The sequence below is a fragment of the Coccinella septempunctata genome, chromosome 4 (assembly GCF_907165205.1).
Source record: "Coccinella septempunctata chromosome 4, icCocSept1.1, whole genome shotgun sequence".
NCBI classification, from domain to species: Eukaryota; Metazoa; Arthropoda; class Insecta; order Coleoptera; family Coccinellidae; genus Coccinella; species Coccinella septempunctata.
The window spans coordinates 25,864,437-25,878,585 of record NC_058192.1 but is presented as its reverse complement, the minus strand read 5'-3'; the positions used below and the strand labels follow the sequence as shown (position 1 = coordinate 25,878,585).

Here is a 14,149-nt window from a genome sequence, read left to right as displayed (position 1 = left end):
TTCCCCCATTTAGAATAGGATGTTGAAGCGAATGATTTAATATATGCAGAGAAGGATGAACTGATTTCAAATTACGTTTTTCTCTTCTTCTATTCGCAATATTTGAACTCCAAGGATCAAAATAATCCGTTATACTGTCTATGACGAAGCGCATGTTTCTCTGTTAGTTTAAAATGGCCGGCCAAGAAAATTGATATAAAGGGTGTATAAAGGAATGTTTCAGATGTAGTAGGAAAAATTTTCGTTTCATTCTGACACTTCTAGACCCCCAGCTCCAAGAATCGAAACGAACCTATATTCTGTCTATCACGGAGCGGATGTTCCCCCTTTTTTTTCGACAGTTTAAAATGGCCGGCCAAGAAAATTGATATAAAGGGTGTATAAAGGAATGTTTCAGATGTACTAGGAAAAATTTTCGTTTCATTCTGACACTTCTAGACCCCCAGCTCCAAGAATCGAAACGAACCTATATTCTGTCTGTTACGGAGCGGATGTTTCTATTTTTTTTCTATAGTTTAAAATGGCCGGCCATGAAAATTGATATAAAGGGTGTATAGAGGAATGTGTCAGATGTACTAGGAAAAATTTTCGTTTCATTCTGACACTTCTAGACCCCCAGCTCCAAGAATCGAAACGAACCTATATTCTGTCTATCACGGAGCGGATGTTCCCCATTTTTTTTCGATAGTTTAAAATGGCCGGCCAAAGAAATTGATATAAAGGGTGTATAGGGGAATGTTTCAGATGTACTAGGAAAAATTCTCGTTTCATTCTGACACTTCTAGACCCCCAGCTCCAAGAATCGAAACGAACCTATATTCTGTCTGTTACGGAGCGGATGTTTCTATTTTTTTTCTATAGTTTAAAATGGCCGGCCAAGAAAATTGATATAAAGGCTGTATAAAGGAATGTTTCAGATGAACTAGGAAAAACTTTCGTTTCATTCTGACACTTCTAGACCCCCAGCTCCAAGAATCGAAACGAACCTATATTCTGTCTCTTACGGAACGGATGTTCTGTATTTTTTTTTCGATAGTTTAAAATGGCCGGCAAAGAAAATTGATATAAAGGGTCTATAGAGGAATGTTTCAGATGTACTAGGAAAAATTTTCGTTTCATTCTGACACTTCTAGACCCCCAGCTCCAAGAATCGAAACGAACCTATATTCTGTCTATCACGGAGCGGATGTTCCCCATCTTTTTTCGATAGTTTAAAATGGCCGGCCAAGAAAATTGATATAAAGGGTGTATAAAGGAACGTTTCAGATGTACTAGGAAGAATTGAGTGCCTGCCATTTTCACGAAGTCTTTACACCCTATCAGCTCAGGGATTTCAATCGAATTATTATATTTCATATAATATCAATGAAAGCTCACCTTTTTGAAATGTTTTATAGGTAGTGAGCCATAAACAACTTAAGATAGTCCAGCTGTTTCATATAACTGCACTCAATTGTTTAGGCCTATCAAAAAAATATCCACAATTCATTTGAAAGAAGATACGTATTGTAATTTTTGGAAGCGATTGTCGAAGACATTTGGGATATACGATATACCTTGAAGATTCTTCTGAAACTGGATTTAAAAAACTTCGAGTCCGAGTAGAGAAGTAGTTTTTATAAACATTTGAGGGTACTATAGGGCAACAAGTGCATCTAATCTATCCCTCCTCCCTCTCCTAGTTGCCATCGCTTTTAGGGCTGGCAGTTGATATGGCGTACTTCTAGCTGTCTGGTGCCTGGTCGATAAGGGCGTTCCCGTCACTGGGGGGTCCAATCTCTAACTTAATAATAACTCACTTCTGCGGATACCGTACATACTTGAAGTGCTTATCATCTATTTTGAATGGAAGCTGTAGCTGTATGTGCCCATGTTTGATGATACCAAACAGTATCATACTCTTTGATGATACGGCAGAACTTCATAGTTCATCGTCGTTCTGGTATCTTTTACTTCATTCTACTATCCGAACTATTCCTCAATTTTATCTCCTTGGCCGCCCTTTGGAAAATCCGATAAACCAAGGGTAACATTCACTGAATCGTGTCAGAATGAAATGAAAATTTTTCCTAGTACATCTGAAACATTCCTCTATACACCCTTTATATCAATTTCCTTGGCCGGCCATTTTAAACTATCGAAAAAAAAATGGGGAACATCCGCTCCGTGATAGACAGAATATAAGTTCGTTTCGATTCTTGGAGCTGGGGGTCTAGTAGTGTCGGAATGAAACGAAAATTCTTCCTAGTACATCTGAAACATTCCTCTCTACACCCTTCATATCAATTTTCTTGGCCGGATGGCCGGCCATTTTAAACTATCGAAAAAAAATGGGGAACATCCGCTCCGTGATAGACAGAATATAGGTTCGTTTCGATTCTTGGAGCTGGGGGTCTAGAAGTGTCGGAATGAAACGAAAATTTTTCCTAGTACATCTGAAACATTTCTCTATACACCCTTCATATCAATTTTCTTGGCCGGCTATTTTAAACTGACAGAGAAACATGCGCTTCGTTATAGACAGTATGGATTATTTTGATCCTTGGAGTTCAAATATTGCGAATAGAAGGAGAGAAAAACGTTATGTGAAATCAGTTCATCCTTCTCTGCATATATTCAGTCATTCGCTTCAGCATCCTGTAAGGTATCTGTTTTATATACCCCTGTATATAAATAAATATTGTAATTATCATATAGAATGATAGGCGCAGGTCTGTTGATGTTGTGAAGACCTCGCAGATATTGTATGATCAGATTAAGAGAAATTGTTGTGGAATAAAGATTATACGCTGTTAATAATAATTGATTTTTCTAATAAAACTGAAACTATTACATGGTGTCAGGTGTGAAAAGAATAATAATAAAACGTTATTCTTAATAAAATAATAAAATGGAAGTTCTAAGATTACCACCAGTTATGGACTTCACCGGAAACATGTCAAAGAATTGGACGGCATGGAAGCAGAAGTTCGAGATGTTTCTGATGGCATCAGCTAAGCAAGATTTAACTGATGAACAGAAAGTGGCTACTCTTCTTAATTTAATTGGGGATGAAGGAATCGAGATTTTCAACACCTTCAATTTAAAACCAGACAAGTTCAAATTGAATGAAGTAATAGCAGCCTTCGACAAGTTTTGCAATCCGAAGAAAAATGTGGTGTACGAAAGGTACAAATTCCTCACCTACCATCAAGAAGAAGGACAATCCCTGAATAACTACATCACAAAACTGAAGACATTGTTAAATTCATGTGAATATGAAGCCGCAAATGATATGCTACGTGACAAAATAATCATGGGCATCCGAGATTCCAACCTGAGAGAACGACTTCTTCAAGTAGAAAATTTGACTCTGAAGAAAGCGATCGATATTTGTCAGATATCGGAAGTGAGCAGAAAGCAGACCGATGAAATGGCAGGAGGTTCGAATAAACCGCTGGATGTGGAGGTGGACAATGTTCAATCGTCTTCTACAAAAAAGATGAGTAAAAATCCAAATTCGAAATCTCATAATAATTTTCATCATAAAAATAATTCAAATAATAATTGTTCCTATAAATGTTTTAAATGTAGTCAATTTCATACAGCAGGAAAATGTCCGGCATATGGTAAAACATGTTTTTATTGTAAAAAAACTAATCACTTTGAATCTGGTTGCTTGAGAAAAAAGTCGAATAAACAACAAATTGGTACTAAAAGAATTTCATCTGGAGAACGACGTAATAAAAATTTCAAATTGAATAATGTGAATGTTGATGAAATTTCTTCAGATGAAAGTTCTTCAAATGACCTGTATTTGGACTCTATTTCAATAAGAAATATTCAAGCTGAAATATCAAAAAATGAAAAATCACAATTAATAGAAACATTGCTTATAAATTCTAATAAAATTAATTTCAAAATTGACACAGGTGCTGAATGCAATGTGTTATCAATTCAAGACTTGTGGAAGATTGCTCCTGATGCCGAACTCAAACGAAACAAAATTCATCTTGTAGGATTTGAGGGTACAAGGATAAAGGCTGAAGGCTCCATACAACTGGATTGTACAGTAAGGAATCAAGTATTTCAGATTGAATTTTTTGTAGTAAGTGCAGGTTGTAAGCCAATTTTAGGTCTACAAACATCTTTGAAACTAGGATTAATAAAAGTCACAAATAATGAAAACAGTTTGGTTGCCAGTATACATAAAATTAATAAAGAAAAAATCATTTCGGATCATAAAAAGGCATTTAATAACGTTGGTAAATTTCCTGGGAAGCCATATAAGTTAAATTTAAAAGAAAATAGTAATCCTGTAGTTCATGCAGCCAGAAGAATACCCAAAAGTTTGATGCCTAAACTTTTTGATGCTTTAAATAAATTAGAGAAAGACGGAATTATAAGTAAACAGTCAAAGCCTACTGAGTGGGTACACAATATTATTATTGTTGAGAAACCTAATGGATCTCTTAGAATATGTTTGGATCCTGCGGATTTAAATAAATGTTTAAAGAAGGAACATTTTCAAATTCCTTCTTCCGAGGAAATACTTAGTAATCTAAGCGGAATGAAATTTTTCTCTATTTTGGACTTGAAAGATTCATTTTATCAAATAGAACTTGATGAGGATTCATCTGATATTTGCACTTTTTCAACTCCATTTGGAAGATATAAATTTAATAGGTTACCATTTGGAATAAATGTAGCTACTGAAATTTTTCAACGTCGAAATAAAGAAATCTTTGGAGATATTATAGGTGATAATATTTATATTGATGATTTAATTATTACTGGTTCTTCTGAAGAAGAGCATGATGAAAAATTAATGAATGTTTTAGAAATGGCTAAGAAATGTGGAATTACCTTCAATAAAAATAAATTCAAATATAAAGAGAAAAGTTTAAAAATATTAGGTTTTATAGTTTCTGAAAAGGGTATCACTATTGATAACGACCGCATTGAATCAATTAATAAAATGCCCGAACCGTCAAATAAAAAAGAATTATTGAGATTTTTAGGCTTAGTGAATTACTTAGGTAGATTCATTCCGAATTTATCGAAATTAACTGCTCCGCTACGTGAACTTACACATAATAATATAATATGGAATTGGAATGAAAATCATTCTGAAGTAGTTCGAACATTGAAAAATTTCTTAACAACATCTCCAATTCTTCAACACTATAATCCTAAAAAACCTTTGAAAATACAATGTGATAGTAGTTTACAAGGATATGGTGCTTGTTTGTTACAAGGTGACAAACCAGTAGCCTTTGCTTCTAGAACCTTAACTGATTGTGAAACTAGGTATGCTAACATTGAACGTGAATTGGCTGCTATAGTTTTCGCATTTGAAAAATTTAATTATTACGTTTATGGCAGGCATGTTGAGGTTTTAACGGATCATAAGCCTTTAGTGAATATTCTAAAGAAAGATATCAATAAAATATCATCTAGGCTACAAAGATTAGTTTTCAGGCTTTTGAAGTATGATTTTTCATTGAGATACATTCCAGGTAGAGAAATGTACATAGCGGATACATTGTCTCGAGCGCCAATAAGAAATGATTTTAATGATGAAGAAGAAAGTTTTTTGATTCATAATATACTCAAAAATTTGCCTATTTCTGATTTGAAAATGAAACAAATCGCTGATGCAACAAAAAATGATGCTAAATTGAGAAATTTGAGAGAATTGATTGAAAAAAGATGGCGAAATTTGAAGAAAATTAAAGACACAGAGTTGATGAAATATTTCTCTATAAGGGACCATTTGTCCTGGTATAATGGTTTATTTTTTTACAATGACCGTGTAATAATACCAACTTCAATGCGTGAAGAAATTTTAAATAAAATACATGAAGGTCATTTAGGACTTAACAAATGTAAGTTAAGAGCTAGGGAATGTGTATTTTGGCCTAATTTAACCAAACAATTAACAAATAAAGTATTGACTTGTGAAGTTTGCAATACATTCAGAAAAGAAAACCCTAGATTGCCAATGAAACCGCATGAAATACCCAAGAGACCGTGGTCTAAAATTGCGACAGATATTTTCGAATTTCAAGGTAAAGCATATCTTGCTGTAATGGATTATTATTCGAAGTGGATTGAAATGAGATCAATTCGAAATAAAACTTCCAAAGAAATTATCAAAATTTTCGACTCAATTTTTTCATCTTTTGGCTTTCCTGATCAAATAATAAGTGACAATAATCCCTTCAATTCATACGAAATGATAAATTATTTCAATGCACATAATATTTTACTTACAACATCTAGTCCTAACTACCCCAGAAGTAATGGTTTGGCAGAGAAGGCAGTAAATATTTGTAAAAATATGTTAAAAAAATGTTGTTTTGAAAATTCGAACATTTATATGTATTTGTTGAAGTACCGAAATACTCCCATCCCTGACGTTGGCTTTTCACCTGCACAGATAATGTTCAATAGAAGATTGAAGGATAATTTGCCTTCATTAGAATCAAACTATCGATCTGAGGTGGTTGATCCTATCAAATTAAATAAAATTCTTGAAAACAGGCAACATAAGCAATCTTCATATTATAATAGACATACAAAAACCATGAAAGAAGGAAAGAGTAATGATAGAATTTGGTTTAAACATAAAGATTGTTGGAAAAGAGGAATAATAGATAGTAAAGCGACTCAGCCAAGATCTTATTATGTTAAAGACAATTGTGACAAAACATTCAGGAGAAATAGACAACATTTTATAATAGATAATGATAACACAGATAGTGATAATATTGTTGAGAGTAATTGTAAAACTTATGATTTGCGTAGGAGGAGTTTGATTAAAGAACCTGAAAGATTAGTTTATAATTAGATTGAATCAATTGATCATTATGTAAATATATGTAGATATATAAAATTGAAGATTATGTATAGTTAGATATAAGCTTGAGGGGAAGGATGTAAGGTATCTGTTTTATATACCCCTGTATATAAATAAATATTGTAATTATCATATAGAATGATAGGCGCAGGTCTGTTGATGTTGTGAAGACCTCGCAGATATTGTATGATCAGATTAAGAGAAATTGTTGTGGAATAAAGATTATACGCTGTTAATAATAATTGATTTTTCTAATAAAACTGAAACTATTACAATCCTATTTCAAATGGGGGAAAAAATTAATCGATTGCAGCATCGATACGATAGATACGGCATTGACCGTGGTGGAATAGTCGTTTTGGAGCTGGCCGGCCGGGAGCTAACATCACCACGGTGTTTGGGCCTCCAACTGTAGCCCCACCCCTCCCCCCCGGCTCTCCGAAAAATACCCGAACTTTTTCTCATATTTCTTAACACTTTTGAGTGTGTGAGTGAGAGTGAATATGAATAAAAAGTATGAATCAGGGGCTGAAAAGCGAAGAAAACGGAGACAATGAGGGGAGCAGTGTGCAAAACAGAAGAATTTCTTATCTTCACTTTTAGTGGCTGCTGAATCTAACTGCTGCAAAATAGGGAAATGAAAATTTGAACCCAGGGAGTACCAAAACGCAGTCGAAGGAGAAGGAAGGAGAAAATGAAAATTCTGTACGTGATAACCCCAGCACGATTATTGTTGTCTATAAAGTGAGTGTACCATCAATTAATGAACCAAATAATGCAATCTTTTCTCATGACATAGCTTCATGACCGGTAGACAACACTGATAAAATGTTTGAATATCATATAATCAATAAACCCTGTGATATTGGGGATATTTCGAAAATAATAACTGAATATACTGAGGGAAACAGGATTTATCGAAGGCAGTTACAAGAAGCAAATTTTTACACAGTGAAAATCAATGGTTCGAAAGAAAGACGAGAATGGTTGTTATTTTCAGCGACAACGAATGCTGTTTACTGTTATGTTTGCAAACTATTTTCAAAAACCACAAAACTGGCAACTGGTTTCAGTGACTTGAGAAATATGATCAAATGAACACATATCTGCAATGTGTTCATTCAGAAGACGATGCATGACTGTTGGACGCATTGACACAGAATTAATGAAACAGTTAGATGCAGAGCAAAAATTATTGGCCTTAAATTCTAAAAAGGATTGTCGCTACTATGAAACCATTGTCTTCTTTGGGAATCGCTTTTCGAGTCCACAGGGAAGGATAACTATCTAATAGGAAGGGAATTTTTTGTCCTGCATTGAATACTTATCTGAATTCGGTCCAACAGCCTATTCATTCATATTCATATTCATATTATCCTGATTCTCCATAGGTACCGAAGTACCCCTCAGAAGCTGCGTAAGCTTGTGCGAGTTCGGAGAATCAGTTGTGTTCTGTGTAGGCTTTGTTACTGTGTCCTTACGCCACCTTAGGCACAGCACTGTTAATTTGAACCCAATAGTGAATGGTGGCCCGTACCCGTATGGACTAGAAAATTCCTTCTCTAGCCCGGGATCGAACTCAGTACCTTGCGGATGCGAAATACTGTAATACTGTAATAACGTATTACATACCTTGTGCCAGCCACTCTCTCAATGTAGTGGGGAACTCAGAAGCTGAATCATGTCGAGGTGCCATACATTATTTCTGTTTCGTTCAGGATTTATATGTTTATTTCTCTGCCTCAACAAGACGATGGAATATTCTGCAAAACAGCTTGACTGACAAAGCTAAACATATCAAGAGAATCTGCGATACTAGATGGTCATCAAGAGCTGATGCAGTTTGTGCCTTAGCTGAAAGCTACAAAAATATTAGGGAGGTCCTATTGCAATTGAGTGTAAGTGATCGCGAGAAACCTATGTTTATTTATTTTTCTTATTAATTTTATCCCGACTTTTTATTTTTGTTCGTTATTGAAATAAATATATAAGATATAAGTAAAACGTAGCCTAACTCACTTCATAGATAATTGAAAAAAAAAGCCCTCGGTATGTATTTACATAAGATATGTCTGCGTCCCACATTGTATTCTTACTAGGGGCCCCAGATTTGTCTTGCACTTAGAGCCCCCAGTTAGGTTAATCCGCCACTCTGCAACAAAATAAAAAATAAAATTTTAAGTTAGAAATTTATGTGCTACTTTTTCATGACAACTTCAAAGGTGCTTTCAGTTTCTTGATATATGTTGAACTTTGAAAGTTACAGCTTACAGGATCATTTTTATATTATTGCCTTTTCGGGGATTCTGTGTATCTCGAGAACCCCTTTTGATATTTTCAAGATGAAAACTAACTGTCTTTGATAGATATTTTTACGTAGAATCCATTGGTGTACACTAACATTTGTAAACTATCATTTTCGAGTTATAACTCAAACTTATAGTTTATTTAATGGGACACCTTATATTTTATTTCACCATTGAATTGCATTTTTTTTCTGATTGACACTTGGTATCTAAAAATAGTTTGGATTTTTGATAATTATCTATCAATCAAAGGTGCTACGACAATTATTATTAAAATTATACATTGACAGAAGTCAGTAATCTCCTTGTTCCAGAATATTTCAAAGTACATATTTCTATTTGTGAAACATTTCAAATTTAATTATCAAAATTATTTTTAGATAGTTATTATTTTAAATAATAATAGAATGATAACGCCTAAAGGCAATGAATACAATAATAAGGATAAATTCAGATGCATACCACCCGCCGATATGAATATCAACAGTGTTACGATCTGAATTGAACTAGCCAATTTGCCATCGTCAAGGCCCCAAATGGAGTACGCCCCATCGAAGAAAAGCAGATGCTGACCATGGTTTTGGTCTCATTTGACCATTGAAAATGCTATGTTGCTCTGATGAGGTCAAATGAGACCGAAACCATGGTCAGCATCTGCTTTTCTTCGTAGGGCGTACTCCATTTGGGGCCTTGACGATGACAAATTGGCTAGTTCAATTCAGATCGTAAGACTCGTTGATATTCATATCGGCGGGTGGTATAGTACCCAGTAGCCCAGTAGTATAGCAGTATAGTACCCAGTAGCACGTAGCACGTGAAAACATTGAATAAAGTTCCATCAATTCCAAACGTTCTCCATCGGAGAAAAATGCTATGTTGCTCTGCTGAGGTCAAATGAGACCAAAACCATGGTCAGCATCTGCTTTTCTTCGATAGGTCGTACTCCATTTGGGGCATTGACGATGGCAAATTGGCTAGTTCAATTCAGATCGCTTGTTGATTTTCATATCGGCGGGTGGTATGCATCTGAATTTATCCTTATTATTTTAAATAATTATTTCAAAAAATAATACGTAGATATACAATTTAATGGTGGAATAAAATATATATTTCAAATATAAGTTTGAATTATAACTCGAAAACGATAGCCTAGAATTTATTGTAGTGTATGCCAATGTGAAAATATCTGTCAAAGACAGTTTTCATCTTGAAAATATCATAAGAGGTTCTCGAAATACACAGTATCCCTGAATTGAACGATTTCAAAATGACCCTGTAACTTCCAAAGTATATCAAAAACCTGAAAGCACCTTTGGATTTGTCATGAAAAAGTAGTCCATAAATTTTGAACTTGAAATTTTATATCTTCAACGGTTGTAGAAATACCCTCAGAGGGAACAGCGAATTTGGGATGCACTTACATTGGGCAAAATTGGTAACGAACTTCCTCTTGGGAATAAGCGCAAAAAATTAACGCATCTGAGAGGGCTTTGGAAAAATCGGATGCGAATTGTTAGAAAAAGGTCAAGTGCTTTAGTTCTGGCCATGTGTACAGTAATATTTTCGGCGCCCCCTTAAAAACACCTGAAATTCGTTGTAGATTGTCTGTATCGTTAAAAAAAGGGTCACTTATTGTGTTGGGACACCATGCATATGGGGATGTTCCGCAGGCACTTTAGAAAGACATAAAATTCGCTGTACATAGGTTGTTTGCAACTTCTGCAAAGACGTTCATTTACGCAAAATGGATCCTGAGAATAACAGCACAAAAATCAACAGATCTAAAAGGGTCTTGCAAAATCTTAGTGCGAGTTGTTGAAAAGGGTCACGTGTATTGGGATAGCATGTTATGTATATTGGTATGTTCCGCAGCCCGTTTGAAAAAAAATAAAATTCACTGTAGGTTGATGCTGACAACCTACCTCCTGAAACGACGTATCTCAAAGAACTGAAAGAACTAATTCTTACAAACATTCAGCTTTTAAATCAACAACAAAAGTATGCTTATGACAATCTGATAAAAGCTGTTAACGATGGAAGTGAATTCTCTTTTTGGATGCTTCTGGGAGTAGTGGGAGAACTTTTTTGATTTCTGACATTACATCGTTAATCCTTTTCGTCATCTTGTATTGTCCTTTTCAATCCTCCTGTAACTTGGGTGATAATCCTCTCTTCCTCTGGGGATTGTATAGCTAGACCAAGTCTCCAACATTGAAACATCCTTCCGCAGCTTTGATGTCATACCAAGTCTTCATTCGGTCAATGGCTATTTGTGGAGGTTCTGTCGGACTTTCTCATGAATGTAGTGTAGCCTGCTCTCAAGCTGCTCACGTAGTCCTCAGCAGCTATCCCTATTGCAGGCTTACATCCAAACACCTGCCTGTGTAATGTTCGGTCGAAAAATAAGGTTGCCTTGCGACCTGGAGTTTGAATGTAAGCCTGGAATGGAGATAGCTGGTGCGTATAACGTGAGAGGCTTGAAGAGAAGGCTACACTACATTAATGAGAAAGTCCCACAGAACCTCCAATCAGCGAGCGACCGAATGAAGACTCGGTATGACAGCAAAGCTGCGGAAGGTAGTTTCGATGTTGGTGACTTGGTCTGCCTACACAACCCCCAGACCAAAAGAGGATTATCACCTAAGTTACAGAAGGATTGGGAAGGACCATACAAGGTGATAAAAAAGGATCAACGATTTAGTGAACAGCATCCAAAAACCACCTCGGGAATAGAAACGAGTGGTCCTTTTAAAGCGTTTGGCGAAATACGAGGTGGACTACGACGAACATGACAGAGTCCATCTGAGGAGAACGATCACCCAGAAAGTGGAGCATGATGAGATGAATTTGGACCAATTAATGGCAAACTATGGAAGAACTGGCAAAGCAAGATTCGGAGTTACCATTGAGCAGCAGCAAGATCTCTTCTCTGTGCCTAAAGATTATCCACTAGCTCATTGTGACGCCGAAGACCTGAGTATGTCCAGAGGAATAGCATTCGGCTTCAGGAAGAATTTCAAACAACAGCCTCATCCCGAGAAATCCAGAGGCTAGCTGATGGCCGACGTTTCCTTTTCTAGAAGACTATGGAATGCTATTTCGACCAACAAGGGTACTGCAGAGAGGGAGACGCTGGTTGTCACCAACCAGGGTGTTCGGGGACCGAACGTCTTATGGGGCAATGTGACGTCTGAATACGCCCCTGTCGCCCCTTGAAAACATCGGGAAAATCGTTTATATCGCTCTCGGTGCTGCGAGAATATTCTCTAATAGAACATGGGTGTATTGATATAAAAGACTCGCGGTGTGGTCGAGGAGGATCAGTTAGTATTCTGAACAGTTCTGAGTCAACAGAAAGTGTTAAAAAATGCAAAGTAGTGAAAGTGAATTGTGAGGGTGGATATAAATTAGAAGTTCTGGAAAGAGGACAATTTAATTAACCCAGCAGAAAGTTATAATATGGATATAATTTGGATACAGCACACGCTCACCCCAAATATCGTATCAGACACGTAATGGTCACATATTAAAGTTTTCTATTACATCTCCCAAGAAAACAGATTTTTTATTGGTACCTATACTTGTCACCCGGGAAGACTGAAATTCTAGGGGGACAGGTTATAATTGAATGAACAACATTATTATATCATTATTTTGGTATTATTACATGCATAAAACAAAAAATTGAGTAAGTGCTCTGTGGGAGGGGTCATAACTCCCCGTACCCCCTCCCTAGTACCTCCCATGAACGAGGTTGCAAAAGCAATAGCACACTAGCAACTTTATTCAAGCAACTCGCAAAAAGAGAGCACATTACTGTTTTGAGAACCCGCACATAGATCATCATTTCGTGGCCTGTTTACGTTTGGAAAAGGATTCAATTTTTTTATCATCCGCATTAAAATGTTGCTAGTGTGCGGGGCCGGCCTTACTGCTACTAGTGGCGATACTAAATTTTGAATTGTATGATTTTTTATGATTCTACGGACTTTCATTGCTGTTTATTGACAATAAAACAATTAGCAAGTTTTCTCAAGCCTCAAAATCAATTGGACTTTTTTCACTCACCGTTCTCACTTGTATACCAAATTCTGTTACACATTTTTAGTAAAATTGCTTATCTGAATCGTTAGATGACAATGACCGAATATCGGAACGTAAATGAATGATCCGGAGAACTGATAAAAGATAATGTTTCAGAACAAATGTTTGATAGAACATTTCACTTATCAGTTATTTGAATTCGCATCAAATATCTGTTATACCGAGTATGATTTCAAATTGTTTTCTGATATCTCTGTGATTGATATTGAATGAGGAAAGTTTGAAAATATGTAATCGTTGTTGAATAGGCTATGGAATTTCAACTATCTGAACGTACGACTGAGCTTTTGCCATCATCTTACAAATCAAACCAAATTATTATTATGTCAGTCTGAAAAATATAGAACCTAGAATTTACACTTTACAGCTCATTATTTGTCAACATTCTTGCAAAAGAGTTTCTTATCTCTTTCTCGGATTACCTATAGATTATTGACAATACAATATTACGCCTGTGATTTGGTGAGTAAACTTATCAGAGGAATTCTACTCCTGGATCGAAAAGAAAGTAGATACATTTTCTGATGAAATGAATGTTCTAAATTTGAGGAAAAAATTTCACCCCTATATCTTTATGGATCCATGGACTCTAGAATAACAAGTCGAATTCTATCTAGCATCTATACAGACAAGTAAACATGAGAAACTGGGGATATTGATGATCATTTCAATATTTGGCCTTAAGCAAGGGTCTGAGATTGAAAAGTTCAGAAATAAACCACTCTGCATAAAGTATTCTCGGGACTTGTTGAATGACCAGACATAACTTGTCCAGTTAATCTCTGAAGGGATGCATTCAGTTAGCTACGAATTCAATGGAATTTCCATAAAGATAATTAAGAATAACTTTTCAAGTACCTACCTACCTTCGTTTCAAAACTTTTTTTCCGCTAATATT

The 14,149-nt window shown here is 35.6% G+C and overlaps 1 protein-coding gene across 3 annotated transcripts in view; it reads right to left on the bottom strand.

Moving 5' to 3' along the window:
• LOC123312261 overlaps positions 1-14,149 on the bottom strand; it is a 27,858-nt gene extending 13,709 nt beyond the window's left edge. For 2 of the 3 annotated variants that reach the window (XM_044896597.1, XM_044896598.1), the window contains exon 1: positions 13,216-13,373. In XM_044896597.1, coding sequence (XP_044752532.1) covers positions 13,216-13,249 — 34 coding nt within the window. In that variant the 5' untranslated portion in view covers positions 13,250-13,373. Of the gene's footprint in view, positions 1-13,215; positions 13,374-14,117 lie in introns of those variants that run through there. The other variant, XM_044896599.1, reaches the window with a different exon arrangement.